The following is a 24,985-nucleotide window of genomic DNA, read 5'->3' as shown; positions in this document are numbered from 1 at the left end:
TAAGTGGTGTGACCATGCTGCTTAGTGTTTAAAACTTTATCAGTCCTTTCTGTCCCCTTCGTGGTCTCAGGGGTCCTGGATCAACGGCAGGTTCGTTTTGGGTGTTGTCTGTTGTTTTCTTAATACTCACACTCGTTTTCAGGTTTTTCTGCAAATCACTACTTTACCACATGCACTATGATTCCTTCGCGCTGTCACATGAACTAAAATCTCAATGTAATTGTACAAATGATGTAAGATTGAATAAATCCCCTGCAACAATGTATTCAGCTTTCGCACTGTAATCCTAACGAGACAATTTTCCCATATTTTCAAAACGTTCACATGGTAATCCCCCATTATCATGTGCATTGACTATTTTAGGAGCCAGTGACCATCCTGAGCTCAACTGTATGCAATGTATAAACAGAAATTGGCCAATTACTATTTGACTTTAATGAGGTAAACAGTATCAAGGACCACAATACATTTGAATGTAAATTATTTTGTATTTAAAAATGCTACCATGACTTTATAGTATCCATATATAATTACTATGTTAGCATGAGTTGTGAAGGGATAAGACTCAAATACTACAATAAAACACATTTTTACTGCTTTGTATTGCCAGTGAAACTCTTTCATGTTTACAAACAAAAGAAGGTTTGACACCATTTTGGTGGAGTCAAAAAATTCAAGACCAACATGTTCCGATGCATTGTTTTCTGATTTAAGAAACACTTTATTTTGAGATTGCATCCTGCACACACGAATGACAATTCAAATACGTCTTTGGGCAGTGGCCATTTGTAAAACATAGTAACTGGGCCCTAAAGTGCATGCATGCTGCCATGATTTTGTGTATGTCTGTAATACATTTCAAATCAGTTATTTATCCTATGGTAATTTCCCTATACCAATATAGATTTTCTTTAATGTTGTTGTTGTTGTGAAGAATTGATTCATTACTATCTTCACCAATTATTAGGTTTGTTACTTGCATTTAATGTTAACTGACATATTGCTGTGAATAATGGCATTTGAAGGTTTTTTTTAAATCTCTTATTACATTTGCATATGTATATTAATGGCCATTGAAATGGAAAGTATTATTAAAAGTATTAACATGTATAGTTGCTCCAGGGCACATAGTATTGCATCATAAGGATCCTGAGAAGCTTACGGCCAACTCTACCCTGATTTGCAAAGATTTCCTCTGAGGACATTGGGCGATGCTAGGGCCATCTCAGATTTACACCAGCTATCCTATAGAGAATTTAAAAAGATGTCTGCTGGATCACATCAGAAGATGTCTGGAGATTCCCAGATCCTCTTGAAGATACTTTTTACCCAATCATTCTAATTCTACTCACATGAGAGTAACTTAAAGATTCATCTGAGTTTTCATTTTTTGTCAATACGGTTGTAGTCTGGATCTCGCGGAATAGTAAGAACGGGCATAGGGCGCTTGTAAATCGGAATAGCTCCTGGCACCACCTGATTTGGTGCAGAGCAAGTCTCTGATCTGGACCCAGTGAGGTTTGTGATTCCACATATGCCTGCAGCCCTAACCGGATATGGTTTGCATAGAATTTAATCCAGCAAGCATCTTCAACGTGCAACAGACTTGAGGCCAGATTAAGAACATCTTGATAATAAAATGGCGCAGATAGCTGATACGGTCCTGATTAATTGGGGAATAACCATCAGAAACATTGTTTCCACAGATCAATGCTTTTTTTTCTTCCGGCAACAAAAGTTGCCATTGATACTAGTAAAGTAACAGGAGGTGGGCGGAGTTACTGTGACAGCTTCGGGTAATTCCGGGTACGTATGTAACTCTCTGGAGTTCAATAAATGTACATTAACAATATTTTCATTAGTTAAGTTTACAGGGAGGCTATTATACACCTCACAGGGGGTGATGTGGTGAACAGGAAATTATTCCAGCGTTTTGGTAAATCATGTAGACTACGCTTGTATCCTTCCGCCAAATCCTTATTTATTGCGCACCTAACTGCAAAGAGATCCCTTCTTTAAGAATATAAGAGCATTGTAATATTAAAAGTTTATGAGGTCTATTATAAAAACATTTAACATTTACCTTTTTGAACAATTATTAAACATTGTAAAATAAAGAAAGTACACTCAAAAGTACTAGTAACGTAACAAATGAATTTACATTATTGACATGGCAGGAATGCCCTTGCAATTCGCTTTGAAGACACTACTGCCAAAACACTATTAGTTAAGTTAATAAACGTCATTTGAAAGGCTATAGAAAGTTGTTAATTCTGTAATTTGCTTCAAACCTACCCACCTGGTCATCCAACTTGTTTATTCAATACGTGTAAGTGTTTACTTGCATCCTTTAAGAACAAGATAGCCATGTTGTACATCAGCATAGCTGAATGTAGAGAAAGTGCAATGATGCGGTCACCGCTGGCTGCGGCATACCACTTTATTTATAAATCATGGGATGCTGTACAACATGGCAAAACAACCTTGGCAAAGCCAATAGATCTTGCACATGCAGGATCTGTTGCCTGTGCCAATGCTTGTTTAGTTCTAGCACTCCGCTAAAACTGTCTGCAAACAGTGCGTGCTCACATTCTTCACATGCTTTTTCCACCTTATGTGCTAAGGTGACGTTTAGCAGGTGGTGACAGTGAGAGCAAAACGTAAAAAATGCCAATATCAATCGCAAAGCAGGCAACAAATTAGTTTTATTAAAGCAATTCATCATATTTTGCCTCACTGTGTAGAAAGGACACAAGTCCTGTTAGGATGTGAGCATAAATGTTATTCAAACCTGCTTTTATAATAGTAGTTATGAGTTTCATCTCTCATAACTTACTTAAACAAAGAGCAATGGAGGTTAAATCAAATGTATTTCACAGTAGTATTCTGCTCTCTGTTAATCAGAGAAAGCTGGGTGGCATTTTTCTCCACTTTGCATGCATTGTTTTTCTTTTTCTTTAATGCATTCTTTTAAGGGTGGGATGAATCTGAGTGCCCTTTCCTTACATTCATTTGGTTATGTTTACCAATGTGGAGGTCCATCTTCTAGAGTTAACACGGTAATGCAGGGGAAGGATGTTGTTTACAGCTGAAGCGCTAGAGGGAGCTCAGATGTCGGGGAAGCGGGCTTGGAATCTGGAAGTACAAGTTAACCAAACCCCAGGTCACAGAGGGATGTGACCTGGGGCCCGCGACTCCGGACACTGTTGGCTTTGCAGTCTACTCTTATTACATCACCTTGAAAAACACACACAAATAAGTTGCAGATTGTGAAAGAAAAAAAGCAGACAAGATTCAGGCAGAGCTGGAGTGACATCACTTTCCTTCCTCTCGAGAGCAGCTCGGTGTGAAAGGGAGGTGCAGTGATTCAGAGCTGTGGGTGAATGTCCGGAGCCCACTGTGCAGAGCAGTGGATTCAAGCTGGAGTAATCCTGCTGTGTGGTTCATCAGCAGGGCTGAATAATAATAAGCATTAAAAATAGTACTGCATTCTGTACTTGGTCCATGCTCCTGAGGAAAGAAGAGGAAGTGAAGCCTTCATGCGCTGCCCAATTAGGAGGCCGAAAATAAGAGTAACAGTGAAGCCAACGAATAGTAAGCAGTGGGCTGGCTCTAAGCCCCTTGTTTGATACAATATGTCTCACAAGCAAGAGCACATACACAGCATGCGCTGTCGAGACCTACAAAAGCAGTCTTCTGGCCTCTCATTATTTGGCACAGTCTAACGGTGGAGGTCTAAAGCTGCTGACTCATCTCCTATTTTCAAAGTGAGTCCCTAGGTCCCAAGCTTCTAACCTCACTGCACTCTACCTGTTTGTTTCCACAGTGTCCCTTGCTCAGTGTTTTTTATGAACCATGCTTGGTTGGCATTACAGCCCAATATTTCTAGTGTATGCACACCAAGACCCTCACCCTAATTCTGTCTCCTCAGTCTATGGGGGATGGTTGAGCGCCACTTTTGACGACTCACTCTACACTGGATGATCATGAGTGCGCGCTCCCACCCCCAAGCAAAATCTGCAAAAATCTGCTCCAAGGTTGCCAAGGGCTCCCAGCGGCTCCTTTTTAGACCATGACGGACTTCCAGCTGAGATGTCAATAACCAAGGGAAAAAAATGATGCCCCCCCTTTCTAAGGGTTACACTGGAGACCCCTTCTGTGAACCGAGTTCACACTTCCACAAGAGAGTGCATGCGGTTCAAAGACAGAAAATACACTTTTACTCCAAATTGTGAGTCACTGGAAATTTACATTCTGGCTATTTTGTGCTGAAAATATTATCATAACTTTGGTACTCGTGATGACAGTCTCAAGAGAGAAAACAAGAAGAGAGGAAAAATATGGTAGGATCGAGGACAGTCAGAGCATGAAGTAGTAGGAGGGTTCATTTGGGTCTTTTCCCATCATTCAATGCCTAAATTCTCAGATGGAGGGTATCTAAAAGTCTGAATTGGGGTCAGAGAATCAGTAGGAATGCAAATGGGCAGTATACCGACTAAAAATGTTAAGTAGTTGAAATGAGAATTATTACGTCAAAGAATAAAAATTCACTAAAATGCAAAGCTTAATAAGAAATGACAGCGTCCAAGAGAAGGAATCGGATGGGCGAATCAGTGTGAAAACAGGGAACAGCTTTAACAAAAAATCCCTACCTAAGGTCTATAACTATAGAATCTTTACTGTTATTTCTTTATTGTGTTTTTTGAAACTTCTCTTACATTTTAGGGCGAAATTTATTTTTAACCAGCCCCTCCTTTACCACTGCTTCCACTTAACCCACTCACATGGATTTGTATTCATGGTATGTTTGGCTACTTTTTCGAGATTTATTTATTTATTTATTTTATTTTTATTTATTTATTTTGAGTGTTTTGTATAGCGCGAACAGAACGGGTATCAGAACGCTTTTCAGGGCAGATAAAGGTGGTAGACCTAAGGTGGTAGACCTAAATACAGAAATGGCAGCTAATATAGAAAAGCACATATGTACATGGATGTAAAAATAGTTCAAGTGACTTTGACCAAAAGGATCGCTTTCACTTCTTTTTTGAAAAATGTCGTGGAGGGGATCAGTCACGTGTCAGGAGGCAAGGCGTTCCATATCCTGGGGGGCATTCCTGAGAAGGTCCAGTTGTATGTTTTCTTCCTGGAAAATCGTTGTTACAGGTTACAGGTTTCTCAGTTATGAAGTAGTGATTTTTACATAATGCCAGTTTAGCAGAGCTCGTGGGTCGATTTTAGGCATATCAGCACTTAAAAACAGTTACAGACCTAAACCAGCAAATCACTTTTATTTCTTAGGACTGCCAAAACGGAGGCATTTGAAAGAAAGTTTATTTTTGGTTAAAGATACCCCTACATTTTGTCCTTTCTTTCACTTGCCCTTCATTTGCTATCAGTCACACTAGGTAAGCAGACCACTGCTCACCATCAGGGTGTCAATAACATATTCTCAAATACTGTTTGCCTGGCAGAAAAGTTCAAATTCATCACGTTAACATGCATGTTGTAATAAAGTAAGTAGCCTATAATGAAGAAGGGGACTAGATGGGGTTCGCATGACAGGAGAACTTTGGGGCATATTATCAAGGGGGTTTATCTCCGCTTTTTTGGCTTTAAAAGCCAAGAAAGCGGAGATAAAATTATCTCCCTATTACCTAGCTGTCGCTAACACCAGTTAGCGACAGCTAGTAGGAGATAGCGACCATCTTGGGCCCCACTTTGCATGTCAGTGATATTTATCACTAATGACATGCAAAGTGGGGGTGCCAAGATGTTAGCGACGGGAAACAGTCGCTAACATAGCTATCTCCTATTACCAACTTTTGGAGATATTTGCGCTAAGCGCGAATATCTCCAAAAGCTAACACCTACGCTGAGCAGTTCTTAGCCATGTTATCCAATGGTAGGTGGATAACATGGCTAAGAGCATTAGCTCGGTAATGCATGAATATCGCTGACTTTTCAGCGATCTTAATGCATTGCGGCCGATTTTTATCGCATTTGCGATAAACCTTGGTAATACCAATGTTTATCTGCGATAAAAATCGCCGCAGCTCAGCGGTAAATTTTTGTCTCTAACCAAGCAATAGCGTTAATTATCGCTATTGCTTGGTAATATGCCCCTCTGTTCTACAGATTAAGCTGCCCATTTGTGACCCTTGAACTGTGCTCCCTTCTCTGTGACCACTGTCTTACTTTTAACGAGAGAACATATTAGGCCTTATTCACAAAAGAAACTTGCACTTTTGTATAAGTTTACAATTGTTTGCTATTCACAGAGGCATTTTACAAGTAGTATCTTTTTGACTGTGGAGTCTCGTCGCATAAAAAGATAGCACAGCCGGGTCTTTTTATTTGCAGAGACTTCGCAGTTGTAAAGATATTACTAATAAAATAACTTTATGGCTAGCAAACGATTAAAAACTGACACCAAAGTTTAACTTTGTTGTAATGAATCCGAGCCTGAATGTCCTCTTGCCTGTACTGCTGATGTTCAGTTCTATGCTTAGAGCCTATTGCTGAGGGCTAAACCAGTTGTTATAGGCCCTGAACCCACTGCCTGAGTTATAAGTAAGGGCCTTTAGGGAGCAAGAGGGCCTTTAAACACTAGTATAGCATGAAGTGGAAGTGCTATAAGTATATTAAACCATTTCACCCACAAAAGGTTGGGGGGCATAATATCAAGAACGATGTTAAAATAATCGCCACTTTAGCAGCAGGAAACGGCTACTAAAGTGGTGATAATGAGCTTGATAATATAACCCTGAGGATTCCAATAGAAGCCCATGTTCTGGTGTAAATGCAGAGAAACAAAAAGACAAACATTGAAACATTGAAGCAGAAGGTGCATAGTAACAATTATTAGCTCCAAGCAACTTCATTGTCTTCAATGGAGCTCCCAACATTCGGAGGTTTTCCACAGCGTTCGCCCGAATCAATTGATGTATCCTATACACTTGTTCAATTGCTGAGTGTAACATCGTTTTGGTGTAACTGGGACTCTAACTTATAACCAACAGCTTTACTGCAGCTGTTCTATTTTCTTGCGGCACACCACACTCTGAAAACATTGCCTGAAATCATCCGACACAAAGCAATACATTATTGGGTAGATGCAGCCCTTAATATAGGGCAGAAGAGCAACAACTGAACCAATATGCACCAACGCATGGTACCCCGTGATATAGCCCAACTCAACGTAGAGCATGAAGAAAATGTGCATTGGAATCCAAAACACCACATAGACAACAAAAAGTGTGACAACCATTCTTGTCCTATCAGATCCTTTGTGTTTTGGGACGAGTGGATCGACAGACGGTTGTGCTTTGACTGCAATCATCAGTATGCACATAACAATCAATACCACAGGTTGGAAAAATCCTAGACAATACAGAAAAACAGTGTAAATATAATGATTATTTTCGTCATGCCAGATAAATTGACAAGTGGAAGGATGTTCAAGGACTGTTCCATGCACAATCACGGGAACTGAGGACAACACGGAGGTTACCCAAACTGCTATGCTGAGAAGACAGGCCACCTTTGGTTTACGCCACCGACTGGCCAGGGTGGGACGGTAGAGGACCACACAACGGTCAATGCTCATCACCATTACAAAGAAGATGCAGGCAATCGGATTAATGGTCTCCACTGCCAGAACAATTTTACACCAGAAGATGCCGAAGGGCCACCTAATCATGGCTTCTTGAGTGGCAAGAAAAAGCAAAGCCAGCATGAGGAGGGTATCACCAATGGCCAAATTGAAAATGTAAATATTGGAGACAGTTCTGATCTTGGCATATCTCAAAAACATGTACATCACCAAGGCATTGCCCAGAAGCCCAATCACAGACAGCAGAAAGTAACTGACGGTAAGAGGAAGATTCGGGTATAAGGTGAGGTCTTCCGGAGAGAAGTAGTCAGTCAAAGTCAGGTTATGAACCAGTGATCCATTTCCAAAGATTTCTTCGTAAACGGGATCCATGTCTCTTCTGGCTTGATTTATTTCAAGTTTAAGTGTTTTTCAGAGAATACCTGGTTTCCATGTAAAAAGAGAATGAATATATTTAATAGTTTTTTAAAATATTTATTGGTTTTTTAAACATACAATTATATATAGGTCCCTACAGAAGCTCCTGAAACATCATTCTGGCATCAATAGGATACACTCTCTAATATTTAATAAAAGAAAAGAGAACAATTCAGTAGTAAAACATCATAAACATCATAAATGATTAACCTGAAAAGATGGAGAACTAGCAGACAAAGGAAGCGTGTGCTGATTGTTGTTATGCACTGCAGATGTTTATTTTCACAGGATTTAGTCTTTCACACTTTACTGGAATTTCCGCTTAGCCTGAAATCATGTGACTCCAAACACACTCCCAATCTTATAACATGTTTTTGCCACACGTGTCAGCCGGAATCCACCACCAAGGCTGTTGTAGAGCTAAAAATTTTACAGTGAGAGACATTTTCAGGAAGTAGTATAAAAACCTAACCCTGGGCAAACTACTATTAGAACAGTGGAGTGCTGGGAGCTCCATTTAAAACAATGGAGTGCTCAGGCTTCTGATGGATGGTAGAAGCCCGAAGCTCCAACATTTCAATGTTTGTTCACAGCTATTGCTGTGAACGAAAGGCCTTACGGAGACCGAGGGGATTTCAAGATATAGTGGTCCAACCATCATAGCAAAATAGTCGCCAGAATGATGAGTGTCTCCCCAGTGTTGTCAGAGGCCAGCTGGACCATGGGAAAAGAAGTGACAACAGTGCTCTTGCTATCAGCATCAGAAGCAATTTCCAAAGAACATTAACCATCAGCTGCGTAATGAGGACCTACAGCCTTCTGGTTACCAACTCTTGTAGCTTAATGCAACTGCAGTAACAAGAGAGCATATTGAGCAGATGACCTACTTGAGGCCCCAGAACATAATATCAGTCCTCTTGATTTTAGTGACAGCAATTTCTAAAGTAGACTTTTTATGAGATCTCACCTTGATCATTAGGCCTGGGCGGTAAATTCCGTTCCGAATTTGGGTAATTTTGCGTTCCTTGGAAAACGCGAAATTGCCCTAAAATACTGCGTTCCGTGACGTCACAAAATATTTTGCTTGTTCACGTTCTCAAAATGCGTGTTTGTGAGGTATTTCCCCCCCGAGCACGCAAACAGCAATTGCGGACATGAAAAAAACATCGCGAACAAGCAATTCCGCGTGTTTGCGGAATTTCTGCGTGTTCGCAGAGATTTTTTACCGTTTCGCAGAGATTTGCATAACGCGATTACGCAAATTCCACCCACCCCTAATGATCATTGACTTTTACGACTCCTACAACAGTCAACAGTTCTTGAATCTAGATTTAACTGAGGTTCTCACTTGTGTGAGTGGCGCTGTCTCAATCACACTTAAATCCTCAGCCTTTGCTAATTTATTTATGCATGGGCAGTGCCACAGGGCTCATGGATTGACCCCGACCAGGGTCTAATTCAGAGTTTGTTTATTTTTTTATAAACATTGCCATGTAAGTATAAAGCAGCCTTCCGTGGGCTTCAGATGACATTAGTAGGGGATTGGTTCCTCAAGTCTTCCTTCTCTGTTTAGGGCCACCTGGTTTTTGTCTTCAGGGTTCCTTTGTCAACAGACCAGACCATCAAGGTAAACACAAATATGGAGAGACCTCATAAACTAGAATTTGTCGAACTGTATGCTAACCTCCAGACAACAGCAGTGTTTTTACAATTACGGAGGGAATACAGATCCAGTATTGTGTGCATCTCTTCCGTACTCAATGTGTGTCAGATAGGAAATGGGACGAAGAGGGATGCTTTATAAGTCACAAGTTTTATCTAAGGGAGGAAAAACTAGAATAAAAGACAAAGTCGGGCCTCACACAGTAGATAGAGATTCACAGTGCCCCCTCTTCTACCATTCCTTCCCGTGTGTTAGAACTGGGGGTCTCTAGTTGGAAGAGGTAGGTACCACTGTCCAAATAGGGACCCTTGTTTCTAGTCAGGGTAAGGAGGAAAGACTCTTAAATAACCTATGCTCACCCTCTGGTTAGCTTGGCATGAGCGGTCAAGGCTTATTAAAGGCAATGTGTAAAGTATTCGCACCAACACTCACAGTAATACAGTGAAAACACCACAAACAGACTCCACAACAGTTTAGAATAATAAAAGTATTTTAATCTAAACTACACAAGACCAAAGTGACAAAAATCCAACATACCCAGTTCAAGAATATGGTTTCAAAAGAGTTCTTAAAGTTGCAATAAAATAATCCACAGGTGCGTGAAAAGTTCACAGTTGCGTCACGTTTAGCCAACAGTACCTTTAAATGCGACAAAGTTCCAAAACAGAAGCTGGTGTAGTGGAAAACAAGCAATGCGTCACTCCTGAGACCCTGAGGAGACGATGCGACAACCCCACTGGGTGTAGCTGGCGTGTTGCGGTGACTCTGGTCTGTATGGGGAGGGAGGCAATACCTTGTATGGATTCCGGTGTGGTGGTTCTGTAGTGAAAAAGCTTGCAAAGGCAAGATGCGATGATCTTTGGGGCTGCGACGATCTCCGGGGCGACGATGCGCGGTACAGCAGCGATCTTCCTCTCGCAGCTCCTCGATGCGATGGCTCTGCGACGATGTTCGCAGCGACGTGATGCAGTCCACATGTAAGCGGTGCGGCGATCTCACCCAGTAACGACAGGCTCTGCGACGATACTCGCAGTGATGCTATTCTTCCCGCACCGGACTGGTGCGTCCCGCAAACGAAGGATGCGACGACTCTGGCAGCGGCAACAGGCGCTGCAATGATCTCGGCCTTCTTAGCGGCGGGAATTTCCTCGCACTGACAGGGATGCGCTCCTCAAGCAAGCTATGTGTTAAAACTTGCAGAAAGTTTTTAAAATCTTGGTTTCCAGCTTCCCAACACAGGTACTACTTCCAGAGGCACCACAACTGGTCCAAGCACTCTAGGAAGGACAGAACTCTCTCAGCAGAGCTCATGGAAACTGGGGGTGAAGTCCTTTTGTTTCTGGGACTTCTTAACAGGGAGTCAGCTCTTCTCAGGCCCTTGGAGATTCCTTCAAGCAAGGGGACACAGCACAAAGCAAAGTCCTTCTCCTCTCCTTGGCAGCAAAGCAACAGTGGGCAAGTCCAGCAGAGCAACAGCAGGACAGTCTTCCTTCTTCAGTTTCAGCTTTCTCCTTGGCAGAGGTTCCTTCTAGATTCCAGGATGATCCAAAGTTCAGTGGTCTGGGGACCTGTACTTATACCCCAAAAAGTCTTTGTTCCCTTTGTGCAGGAGGGCTCTGAGCCCTGTCCAAACCAGTTCTGGAGCACTCTGTTTACATGATTCCTTCTTTCCTTTCACAGTGCAGAGCAGAAACATCAGACGCCCCACAGGAGGTGGAGCCAGCATTGTGGAGGGAAAGCAAAGCCCTGGAGCACTTTGTTGACATTATTCCTTCTCTCCATTCACAGTACAGGGCAGAGACATCAGACCCACCACAGGGGGTGGAGCCAGTACTGTGGGGGGCAGACACAGTCCTATTCAGGTCCCAGGTGCAACTCCTCCCTTCCATCTAGATGCAGATCTCTCTATTCACCACTGGGCCGATCATTCTGTCTCCTGGAATCCCTCAGCCCTGTCACTCACAAACCAGACAGTCAATTCACAAACAGCCAAAGGCACACAGAAAGGTCAGACAAGAAAGCAACCTCTTTCTAAAAGTGCTGTTCTCAAACACAGGATTTAAAAACCACCTTTCCTAAAAGATGCCATCTTAAATTCTGAGTTCGGGGATACCAGACTTTTATGTCCTATCTTGCTCCTATGGGAAGATATGCTGGTAACCACTGTAGCCAGCATCCCCCTTGATAGCCTATGGGCAAGATAGCCTTACAATAGTGAAAATCGAAAATGGCTGTAACTCACTACCAGAGCATGTCACCTGCACTAGTACATGCTCTACCTTTCACATACACTGGACCCTGCCAAAGAAGGTACCTTGGGCCTTCCATAGGGGTGACCAATGTGTACAGAAAGGGAAGGGTTAGGCCTGGTCAGTGGGGACACTGACCAGGAGGACATGGCAGTTCACAGACTGCACACAGGCACTGCGGTGGCAGGCCTGAGACACCATTTTAGGGCTACTCATGCGGGTGGCACAATCAGTGCTGCAGGCCCACTAGTAGCATTTGAATCACCAGCCCTGGCACACTCAGTGCACTTTACTAGGGACTTCTTGGTAATACAAATATGCTAATCATGGATAACCAATTACAATAACAATTTACACAGAGAGCATATTCACTTTAGCACTGATCAGCAGTGGTAAAGTACCCAGAGTCCTATTGTCCACAACCACACGTCGGGAAAAACAAGGGAGGAAGAAGCAGAAAGTTTGGGGATAACCCTGCAAAAAGGGATATTTCCAACACCCTGCAAATCAGCAGCTCGCTTAGGATGAGTACCATCAGACATACTATGCCGTGTTAGCCACACTCTAGAATTAAAGTCCTATAAAATAACCCAATGCGCGAGCCCACCAGACCACCCGCAGCAAACCCCACTGCAGTACTTGCCTGAGGCCCTGAATCTGTCCTTGAGTCATGACAGTTTCATCCGCCTAGCCTTTCCCTGGGGTCCTCTGGCTGTCATTGGTCTCTCATCTCCTGTCGGCCCTGTAGATTCTCCTCCTGCCTTGGGGTTTTCTCGTTGGTCGTAGGAACATCTCAGGTTTCCGGATCTGCCTGTCCTGCTCCCGGCGTCTCCACACCGCCTCTCAGCATTCCTTCTCCCATATCCTCGGTACTTCTCCCTCCGACTCCCTCTTCCGCTTCCTGTCGAGAGACACATCCTTGTGTGCGTCTCAGATTCACGGGTGTGAGTGGCCAGCACCGCCACTAGTGTGCTTGTCTGTAGTAGTCCGGTCCTCCTGAGGGATATATCCAGGTAGTTTGCAGACGCCACTTCAGGAGTTCGACCACAGGCAGTTAAGATGTAGTTCTGACCCTAGTATACACGTGCAAATAACATTGGTTGACAGTGAGGCTATTGAGAAGTGACAGCTAAGGAATTTTGTCCATCAGCAAGAATGGCAACAACTGCCACAAAGATCATCATCAAGGTCACCAAGTCACGCACCATCAAACCCACCACCACCAAATCCACAAACAGTGATGCCACAAATAGTAACAGTGTGGAAAACCCCTATCCTATTGCTGTTTTGGAAGCAATTTATAGCACCCTCTGAGCCAGCACCATTGAAAACCAAAGAGATGTAAATGGGTAACATTGCATTCAAGACTAGATTTTCTCTTTCCAGAACACTTACATCTTGGACAATACTTGCAGAGGACACAAGATAATAATATGTGGTATCTATTCCACCTACCAACTCTGGAGCCAAAAACATCATGCAACCAGCACACAAAATCTGAAAATGACCAAATGACTGCAAAGGATCAACAAAGCAGATCTATTGAAAATATTTAAACAATAATAAGAACTGGTTACAAATTTTGAAGAAGGCAAACTTCAACAAAGTGCAATGAAAACATTAAGTTATAAATTTAAAACACTCTGAATTCAAAGAGGAAAATAAATACACCAACAAACATGTACACAATGGAAAGCCAATAGACATTTACGGGTGCTAAAATGGCATCCATCAAGATTTTCTCATCGCAAGCGGTCGCGACTGTTCGTGGTGAGAAAGCTGCTGCTCGAATAGAAAATCTACTCAAGCAGCAGCCGAGAAGCAGCTCCCTCTGGTGCACTGCATTGTGTAGTTCGCACTGATTCTGCAGCACGAAACAAGCTTCCAGCTCTAAAAATCAGCACAAGCAGTGTGATGTACTGATTTCCTCCCGCTTCGAAATCTGCGGAATCTCGCAGAGTTTTTAACTAAGTCCACAGAATTCCATAGAGTGAAACTCAGTAAGTTCCGCCCACCCCTAGTAATTTTCTGATAGTTCCTAGAAATTTGGATCAGTGTTCGCAGTAATTCTGCAGCTGAGTACTTTTAGATTAAGGCCTGGTATACAAAGCCACTTTACGCTTGCAGACCCTACTTTTCAGAAAACTACTGGGTTTGTGAAAAAATCCACTGGATTTGTGATGGCAAAATTGCTTTTTGCTATCTACCAAATCCATTTTGTGAGTTGGAAAAGCATTTCAAATTTGCAAAATGGGTTCAGCGACTGATTCCAAATCACAAGTACAGATGCATGAAAGGGGTGTTCCCTCCTAATTGCAGTTTAGAATGCTACGTATCAATGGTTTGCTGCTTCAATTGCAGTCACAATCTATTTTAAAGTTACTGACTACTCAAAGGAGGGCAGATCCGATTCAAAAGAGAAAGCTGTCCTTGTTGGGCAGCTTCACTTTAGGAATTCTATTAGGGGACCATGTGAGAAGGTGGCAGAGGTCCAGAAGTTTTTATTTTTTTTCTGCATACGTTGCTCTAAAAACATATTTTTCAATTTGGAAAGGCAAATATAGCTAGGGCAGTCTGCTGTTCCTTGCTGTTTGTAGCCAATCACAGCAAGTCACAAGTAGCAACCTATATGTCACACAACCACCCTCCCTTCATCCTATACCATACACATAAGGTTGATGAAAAACAAACCAAGTCACTGTCTAAGGAAACCCTTTTCTTGGGTAAAAAAATGCCCTTAATCTCTAATCGTAGCATTCTTCATCATCAAGCTACTGCTACACCCCCTGTTGCCCATCAACAGGGATGGATTCTGATTGCTTTTTAATCACAATCATGAGGGGTCAAGATTGTGAGAGTCTTTATGGGTTAAAATTGCCTTAAGGGTGTATATTCAATTTTAATATTTTATTCCTGGTTTTCCCCAGACTGGATAAAAAATTGCTTCAGTCCATGGACTATGGGCTTAAGTTTTGCCTAACCATCACTCTAAATGTTGTCAACATGTTTCAGACACTATTTATACACCAATAAGTGTTGGTGGCCTCCATCGGGAACTTATGATCCCCTTTATAATCACAGATCCTTTTGATTAGTCAGTCGTATTTTTTTAGTTAGAACTGTAAAGGGTTAAAAATACATCATGCAAATTCCTTACTCATGGTATGCACACTATGATGTAAGAGCTGTTCTCTGTAATAACAGAAATTATAATTGTCACATGCTGATTCTTAGATCACATTGAGTGACTCGCCCGGCAATAAAAAGTCACTTTATTGATACTTACTTGTTATTGTGGTGCAACAACAAATGAGAGTTGAGACACTGCAAACTATGAGGCACAGCACACAATCGGTGAAGCACATTGTGAAGTCACACAAAAAACCTGAAGTCGACTTCACAGGTATTCTTACCAATTAATTTGGTTAGTAACTCCTAATCCTGGGTGGGAGCATTGCCCTGTAGTCACACAGTAAGGCACTGATCATGACGTCGGTCAGAAAGCCTTCGACTGACAGTCCGATTCCCCTAGACTGTGTCGGAACCTACCTGCTGACTCAGTAGGAAACAATTCCGATTGACTGATTACGATGCTTGCGGTCAGAAGGGGAACCGGTTGGTCATTCCAAATCGGTTCTGACTGGCAACCCGAGAACCCGAGTCGGTTAGAGGCAATGCGTACAGTTCTACGGACAGTGTATCTAACCGACCGATTACTATGTCGGATTATTTATTTATTTTTTATTTTTTTTTCTTTATTTTTTAGTGTATCTTATATAGCGCACGGCTACCCCAACGGGGTGTCTCGGCGCTTGCATTGGGAACCCGTCCTGGCTTTTCCCAAGGTGCAAGCCAGGCATCCCGCCGCGGGGGCCGTAGTGGAGATTAAGCAAGCTATTGCCCAGAGTTGCAGAGTGTGAATCCTTGATTCGAGTAGGCACCGAAGTGAGAATTATCGAGTCCATGGACACTTGGGCTCAGACCCTGCCACGTCGGGAATTGAACCCTGGTCCCGGGTCTGACCTCAGATTATGACAGCCCTTCTGACTAGGTCTGTCAGACACAAAAAGCCTGTCTGAAACTGACTTTGGGGGTCCCCAGCAGGCCCCCCTTTATCCTGAGAGACACTCATTTTCCCCATAGGAGCCTGTGTTGTCGGTCAGAACACAGGCTCCCATTGAAGTCATTTGGAGTCCTTCTGAACGGGGTTCGGAAGCATCATAATCGGTCTGGCAGAACCGTCTACCGCAAGTCGGACAGAACCGAATCCGACAAGTAGTCAGGCGGTTTGGTTTCCGACCGACATCATAATGAGGCCCTATGTGTGAAAAAAGAAAAGCAGATTAATATGTGCACTAGGGTATTCTATTGGTCATTTCCAAACTTTTGTATGACCCTTTTTATTTAAATATATTTGCTTCTTTGGTCAATTAGTCTATATGGGTCAGATGTGCGACCAATTTTAGCATGCACACAAACAGGTTAGTGATACGTTTGCGCATGCTACAATTGGTATGGCCATGTACTAACACAATTTTGAGAGTCACAAATAAATTGCGACTCGCAAAAAAGTGTTTAGAGTCTCGCTATTTGGAAGGGGCGTTCACTTCGATATAACGAGTCTCTTACCCATGTACTAATGTTTTGCAACCGCAATTGCGGTCGCGAAACACTCGCAATTACCACCTACTTTAAGTAGGTGGTAATGCATTCGCAAATGGGAAGGGGACCCCTCGCCTCTGCAAATACATGCACAATTATTTTTTAAGGGCAGGCAGTGGTCCCAGGGACCACTGCCCATCCTAAAAAAATGAAACTAAAAAGTTTCAATTACATTTTTTTTAATGCATCCCGTTTCCTGTTAAGGAAAACGAGCTGCATTTTCAAAAAAAGCTGCTTTATTTAAAAGCAGTCCCAGACAAGGTGGTCTGCTGAGCCCAGCAGGCCACCATCCCTGGGAGGGCCAGCCATTTCAAATGAGGTCACAAAATGCGAGTGGCTCATTAATATCCATGAGCCTCCTATTTTGCGATCCCATTGGGAATCCCATTTAGTGTCTCTGACACTGTGGTACCTACTAAATTGTGACTCGCAATTTGTGACTCGCAAACGAGCGCAAATTGCGAGTCGCAATTTAGTATGGTCCTACATCTGGCCCTAAGTTCCTATTATTCTTTTATCATAAGCGCTGTTCCTTGTTGGACCCTATCAATAGCAAAAATATCCTCCATATTAGCTGTTTATGTTAAATAGTGCTCCCATGGAGAAGGGAGGCTCAATTTATGTCTCCAGATGTACTTCGCCACCTGCATTGCCGCTCCAGACCCTCTGTCAATGACCACAAAGTCAAGGGTTTGGGATTAAATACATATTCAATGAGGCACGTCCTGTGGCTGGCATCGCGACACAGATGCATCAGAAGGAAAGGCTAGGATGGTAATCCAGATCTTCCCATGTAGTGAGGTGGGATGACGCTATTTTTACCATCAAATGACTAGTACAGTAACCCTAGCCCGGTTAATTGTATAGTCCAGAAAAGTCGGGTATTTCTGGAACAGTAATGATTAGATGTGATAAACCCTGTTTCATTAAAACCAGTTAACCTCATCAAACATACATAAGACTGATTGTGTTTCTGGAACTATAAAAGATTAAATGTATGCTTTCACTCAAAGACCAAGTATGTGAAATTCCATCCCTTATAAGGATACTGGATATTCTGTCTTCCATATGGTCCATGATTCTTGACACTGTATATATGTTATTTCCAGGACAATTGGGCCAACTTATTGTCATCCTATATTTTCCCAACCTCTAGCTCATGTAGGCCTCTTTTCCCCCAACATCTTGTTAGAAGGGAACATTTATTTTATCTCTCTCATGAAAGGCACAAGGGGCAATTCTTTAGACGTTTCCTTTTGATGAGTGTTGCCCATATGAATATTCAGTGTAGTTTCCTGTTTCTATACGGTGGACATAAAAAGAAAATACAATAGAAACTCTATTTATTGGCTGTTCTGGTGATGCCATGAGATATCATCGTTCAAACCCCTCACATTGTCTGAACAACTCTGTTCTTGTCTTGAAAAGAAAATGTTTTGCATCTCTTAAATAGAGTGGTATCTCATGCTTGTCCAAACACACCAATGCTAGGTCGTTAACAGTGTGATTGTGTTCCAGGAATTGAGTGGTTAGTTTAGTTAATGTTTTTTTTAAACATTTCCCATTACTTCTGTTTTCCATTATCCTTGGTTTTACCTTCTTGGTAGTCATTCCTACATACAGTAGGTGGCATTGACACCTGCTCAAATACACTACACATTGAGAGCTGTATGTAGTATGATTGGTCAGAATCCAAGGAGTTTTTAGACCCAGGTTATAAGATTTTGTAGTTTTTGTCAAGTGGCACAAGTTAAATGAACCAAATGCATAATGGCCGGTGATTGGTGGTAAATTCCATAATGTAGAATCTGTCAAACTGTGTTTGACTCGTGGTCTGGTATGTGCCAGTAAGTCTCTTATACTTTCACTCTTCTTGAACGAGAACTACAATTTAGGTAATTCTAGTTCATTGGAGTTGAGAATAGGCCATTACTTATTAATGATTTTCTTGACAGTGTTTGAAGCTGTGCTGTAAGTGGTTACACTTATCAGTCTGTAAATGTTTGGTCTATTGACAGTGTCTAATAGTGCTTTCTCTTTGTTGTTTCTTGCTCTCTTGGGCCCATGTTGCACTACCTAATTGTAGTGTTCTCTGCCCTGCAGTTTCATTCTCGGTAATTCTGCTTCTTGATCAAAATCCTCTGTAAATGTGCAGTTCCAGTACAGATGTAAAAATTGTCCATAGGGCAGATTCTGTCACAGTGCCTCACGGTGAAAACCTTTATAAGAAAGCAGACTGTTTTTATCAGTGCATTTGCTATAAACTTTAGTTATTAATTTGGCATATTGTTCAATGATGTTCAGGTCCACAAATGCAACAGGGGGTTAATTGAATTAATCCAGTTCACAAATGCAACCTATGTTTTCTTAAATCCTTTCCAAACCAAATGAACATCATCAATGTACCAGAGTCAGATATCCCGTCGTAATATAGGTTCTCCGTTGGATAAATGAATTCTTTTTCAAATTGGTGTACATTTAAGACATGCCAGCCACAGTGCAAAAGTGCTCCCTATGGGGGTCCTGTGTTTCTGAAGGTACTGGGTGCTGCTGAACTAAAACAAATTGTTTGTAAGTGACAGTCTCGCTAGGTCCAAGATAAATGCTCATGGGATCCTGAATTCCCAAACCAGATGGTAAAGTATTTCTTCAACCACTCTCAAGGTCTCACCTCAAGGATTGTTGGTGTATAGTGATTCTATATCCAAACCCATCAATATTTAAGTCCAATGGTCAAAGGTAAATTATTCATGAGTTTAAGGGCCTCTTTAATGTCCTTCAAGTTTGACGGCATTTTCTCCACTAGGGTTCTTTAGAAAAAAATCACAGAATTGTGATAGGGGTTCCAGAGTCGAACCGAAGCCTAAATCTTTAGGTCATTCTGGAGTCGCTTTTGTGGGTCTGTGAATTTTAGTTAGTGTATAGAAATAAGTTGCAACAGGTTTTTCATTGCATAGAAACGCTCCTTCATTTTTGGAAATCCAATTGCTGGAGATTCCCTCTTGTACAGCAGTTCTGATTTGATTCTGTAGATCTGCAGTTAGTTTCTTCTGTCTGAGAGGAGGCACAGGTATTTCGTATTATAGGCCTCGTTTGATTGCAGCACAATGTCAGCTTTTATAGCTGGTTCCAATACCAACCTACCTAATTCATATTCATTAGCAGATTTAACTCTTCAAGGTCTTTATTCTGATTGCCCGGGTGGCAGATGACATTATGTCTGCCACCCTCATGGACAGAAGGCTGCTATGATGGCTCCTATGAAGTATACTGCTTGGCACTATCCATTTTGGCAGCCGAGCCACAAACGTATTTATTTTTCAGAAACAAACTCAAAAAACTAGACAAAAAAAACTAATGACCTCCATACATGGGGACATTTTCTTTAGTTCAGTGACATGGTGGTCAAAAGCAAAAAAAAGGGCATATGACCATCCACTCTCAGTAGGGTGGGCAGTCTGAAGTCTTTACTCTAACAGCCCTTAATCATGGGCCATTGGAGTTATATTTCTGATGGCGGAGCCAGGGGGGCACCGCTGTCGGAAAACAGACTGATGGACTGAGGGTTTGGCGGACAAATGTTACATTGACTCTAATGTGAGAGCTGTAAAGGCCAGATGTGGGATAGAGAGAGAAGATGTTAGACTCAAGTGGATTGATGGAGCAAGGTGGAAAAACAAAATTTTGTGTACCCCTTGTGAAATCATACTTCAATAATAATAACTCGCTCTAATGGAATGCCAAGCATGACTAACCAACATAGAATAAGAAATGCACCTACACAAATACACGGGGGAAATTAATCTTGCTTATGTTGCAACTATAATCAACAAATTATGTGACTTTGTCATGTTCAAAACTAATGAGCAGTTTTAAGATAATGGAATGCGGCATAAATGTGCTTTTGTTTATGTGTTTTTGTGTCAGAACGCGAAGTTAAAGTAAGTATATCGTGTTTAAGTGTGGCTATTTGCTAGGTAACTATTAACAGGGAAAACCTTAGTGAAGGGGGAGGTAAACAGAGGGGTTAAATCAGTGGTCTTCAAACCTTCTAATTCTGCGCCCCCCCCAGTGTAGAAAAACAATTCGTCAGGCCCCCCCTCAAAAATTTTCCCAATTATTCTATTTAACTGGCAATGTTTAAATATGTCTATTGCTGCTAAGTTCTGTCACTGTTTTAGAAATGCAAACAAATACATGAGTCCATGAATACTATTCCGGTGAGGCAGGCCTTACTAATGTGCAAATGATCCACAGTGTGGTTATTCGAAATGGCAGTGTGGGTCTTGGAGAAAATTTGAAGTCCCTTCCCTTTTGACACCTTCTCCCATCCAGGATTTAAATGACAGAGGATGTTAATGATGGCCCATTACAGACGTGCTTACTGCTGCTCCTTTTTTTAGGCTAAAAACAAAGCATAATGTTTCTTCTGGCCGGAGCCTTGCGCCCCCCCTGGGATCACTTGAGGCCCCCCTAGGGGGGCCTGCCCACCAGTTTGGAGACCTCTGGGTTAAATGATTTAAGAATGGCCTGGAAGTATAGATAGCTGCCAAAAAAGGATGAGCACAATGGTTCTGAACGTGAGAAGATCTCATGAAGTTGCTAATTGAGAACAGGACTAGGCCGAACATGACCCAAAACAAAGACCCTTTTAAAATCTAGCTGACGGAAGAAAAAGTAATAATGTGGTGAAGAAATGATGCTCATCCACCCCAAAAATGTTCCAATCAGAGCTCGTATTTAGGTTAAGAGTTACATTTTTAGATAGATAGAGCTACTGAAAAAGGTATAAAAGTGCTGATTTTACTGAAGAAAAAACTTCTCTTCGGTTTCCTACGGGGATGCTGCTGGAATGCTGATTTTCCTGATATGTAAGAACCTGTCTAACTCTGTTTCTTTTTACAGGGAAATGCACTTTATCTGAGAGTCTAGTTAGGGATGTTAGGGAAATAGATAATTAGTTCGGGAACTATCTGTCTTTTGCTAATATTTGATATATAAAATTATGAAATATCTATCATGGAGTTTTTCTTAAATAACTGATGTCAGTTGTACTGAATTTAAATCCTTACGTTTAAATGTCGATTTTCCTGGAATGAATAAATTGAGATGAATAAATCTTAGACATGCTGAAATTGCTATTAATAAAAATCAGATAAGTAGAGAATCAAGCTGGTCTTGAGTTTTTCCTACGCCTAATTTTTACTAGCAGATCCATTGGAGGTGTGTCTAAATAAATGTTGTATTCATGAAAACCATGGTAAACACATCTAAACTGCAGGTGTAAACAGTATAAAGAATATGCAAATTAGTTTTAGATACTCCACTATGATACAGCCGCTCTTCTTTGAATTTCACTGATCCATGAAGTAGAGTGTAAGTAGATATTGGATGATTGACAGTGTTATGGGCCCACTGATTGAGAATATGTTAGAAAATATACTTCAGGGAAAAGTGATATGGTTTTAGAAAATATTTCCTGAGTAGCGCTGCATCAGAGTCATGCAAACATAACCACATTTTAGGAAAGATGGCTTATCCAGGTTGTTCAGTTTTAGTTTTACATTGGGCTTGTGTTATGCCTGCACCATCCTTCAGTAGTCCTGGCAGCAAATGACAGTTTAATGATCCATAAGATGCAAGTCCTCTGTGAACTTTGACTTTGCAAGCATTATGCACCTCTAGAGCAGCTGTGTGTACATTTCATGCCCCATAAAAAAGTCAAAGAAGTGTATTTCATTTCAACAGCTCTTGAAACAAGCTTTAGAGTGGCAACACAGCTTTCTTCACAGCCCAGCTGCTTCACTTCAGTCAAGCCCTGTCTGACAGTACTTGTCAAGGTAGCTACTTTGAACTGCAACAATCATAAATCATTCTGTTGTAACTACTAAAGAACTGGGGGGCATATTACCAAGCAACAGCGATAATTATCGCTATTGCTTGGTTAGAGACAAAAATTTACCGCTGAGCTGCGGCGATTTTTACCGCAAATAAACCTTGGTATTACCAAGGTTTATCGCAAATGCGATAAAAATCGCCGCAATGCATGAATATCGCTGAAAAGTCAGCGATATTCATGCATTACCGAGCTAATGCTCTTAGCCATGTTATCCACCTCCCATTGGATAACATGGCTAAGAACTGCTCAGGGCAGGTGTTAGCTTTTGGAGATGTTCGCGTTTAGCGCGAATATCTCCAAAAGTTGGTAATAGGAGATAGCGATGTTAGCGACTGTTTCCAGTCGCTCACATCTTGGCACGCGCACTTTGCATGTCATTAGTGATAAATATCACTGACATGCAAAGCGGGGCCCAAGATGGTCGCTATCTCCTACTAGCTGTCGCTAACTGGTGTTAGCGACAGCTAGGTAATAGGGAGATAATTTTATCTCCGCTTTCTTGGCTTTTAAAGCCAAAAAAGCGGAGATAAACCCCCTTGATAATATGCCCCTGGATTGTCAGATGTTTACCAATAACCATGCACTTTGATTGTGAAGTGCCTGCATGGTGTGACCAATGTTGCTCCTCTGCAAGATCATTGTGTCATGGGTTGAGGGAAACCTGGGACAACAGTTCAGTGCACAGAGGGGTGCATCACCAAATGTTTGTGCAGCACTTATGGCCATGGTAGACTTCTTTTATGTGTAGGTGGGACCACCACCGCTACATGTGTACAGTCAGCAGATCCCAGTGCATTGGGACAAACCAGTATGACATAGAAGTTCACCTTAATGGTATTGGTTGCGCGGCGACCCATGGGAAATATTTTTGCTTGCCACTCCCAGTCCACAAAGCATTCTGTATGTTGCTGAAGGTTGGTGAACCAATGTTGTCCACTGTGTGGTGCTGGTTGTGCATTTTCAGGAATGAGAATAGCGCAGATCTCTGTACTGTGGCATGTGATGCAAGCATATTATTTTCATATCCAACCTGTATGTCATCAGCATCCTTGGCCAACTGAGATTTAAGGTATCCTGTGGGACGTTGGCTCAGTCTGCATGTCTGCACCCTTGGTGGTTTTGAATGGGCTGCCTAGTTATCATTTTGCTACTGCTTGGACTGCGGCAGCAAAACAGCAATCTGGCGAACGATGATGTCGCGACCTACCAGTACTGTATTCATGGTGGTATCCTGTTGATTTGGAAGGCATGAACTGTTGTTATCCATCCATGCATGATTTTATTGTAAGGGGTTTCCCTAGGTACAGGTATGTGTGAGTTATGGTGAAAGAACAAACAGTGCATCTACTTTGTTCATGTGAGTTGTATTTTTTTGTTGCAAAAAAATAAAAAAAAAGCTACACTTTTTAGATCATTTACTGCCTAGGAATATTTTCAGGTGTTACCTTTCCACTAGTCTCTCATTCATGTAATTGTGTTTTATTTTCACATGCAATATTTATCACCTACTTTAACTATTACTATTAACCTTTTCTACTTGAGATATTTAGTTTATGCGGGCAATCGACAGCCCGTATTGCATACATGTGCTAAATATTTCATGCTATTTCCTACTCGTTATCAGGCAGGATGGCAAAGTACATGCAAAATTTACCAGGGCCTGCCGTTTTCCCACTAAGGCAAACTTGTAATCGAGGAATGTTTCTCAGCAGGAGCAAACCATATTTATTTATTTAGGATTTTCATATAGTGCTGTGCAGCACCTGCCAGCTTTTAAGGTTAACAGGACCATCCATGCTTGATGATGGGTGAGTTAGACTCCAGTCAGTGCCATGTTGGCTCCAGTTCTAGGGGGCATATTATCAACAAATAGCGATATTTATCGCTAAGTAGGCTTAGTGGCAATTTTTTTTATCGCCGCGCATCACAGGATTTTATCGCTGAGATAACGTGCTATTAGCAACGTTTATCTCAAAAGCGATAAATTTCCCAGCTATAGCGGCAAAATCAGTGAATATCGCTGAGAATACAGCGATATTCACGCATTATCGCTAACAGGGTCTTAGCCATTATATCCACCTCCCATTGGATATAATGGCTCAGAACTGGTCTGAGCAGCCGTATGTTTTTAGAGATATTCGCGCTTAGCGTGAATATTTCCATCGCTACGCCTGTGTTGGTAATAGGCGATAGCTGTGTTAGCAACTGATTTCAGTCGCTAACAGGTTGGGTACGCCCACTTTGCATGTCATTAGTGATAAATATCGCTGACATGCAAAGCGGGCCCCAAACCGATCGTTATCGCCTACAAGCTGTCGCTAACAGCAGCTACCCGCTTGCTAATAGGGTGATAGAATTATCGCCGCTTAGCAGTCTAAAACGGCCGCCAAAGCGGCGATAATTCCCTATCGCCCCCCTTTATAATATGCCCCTAGATTCTTCAGTCATCCCCCTTTCAATGTGGAGCTCTCTTATAGGTG

The 24,985-nt window shown here is 41.9% G+C and overlaps 1 protein-coding gene across 1 annotated transcript in view; it reads right to left on the bottom strand.

Moving 5' to 3' along the window:
- Positions 1-533: 533 nt before the first annotated feature.
- Positions 534-24,985, bottom strand: part of LOC147684703 (somatostatin receptor type 2-like) — a 73,900-nt gene continuing 49,448 nt past the window's right edge. Inside the window, exon 2 of the mRNA XM_086940541.1 lies at positions 534-8,037. Within this exon, the coding sequence (XP_086796667.1) occupies positions 7,025-7,987 (963 nt within the window). The 5' untranslated portion in view covers positions 7,988-8,037 and the 3' untranslated portion in view covers positions 534-7,024. The remainder of the gene's footprint in view (positions 8,038-24,985) is intronic.

Source organism: Lissotriton vulgaris, chromosome 10, assembly GCF_964263255.1.
Source record: "Lissotriton vulgaris chromosome 10, aLisVul1.2, whole genome shotgun sequence".
NCBI classification, from domain to species: domain Eukaryota; kingdom Metazoa; phylum Chordata; class Amphibia; order Caudata; family Salamandridae; genus Lissotriton; species Lissotriton vulgaris.
This window is presented reverse-complemented; position numbering and strand designations above follow the sequence as displayed.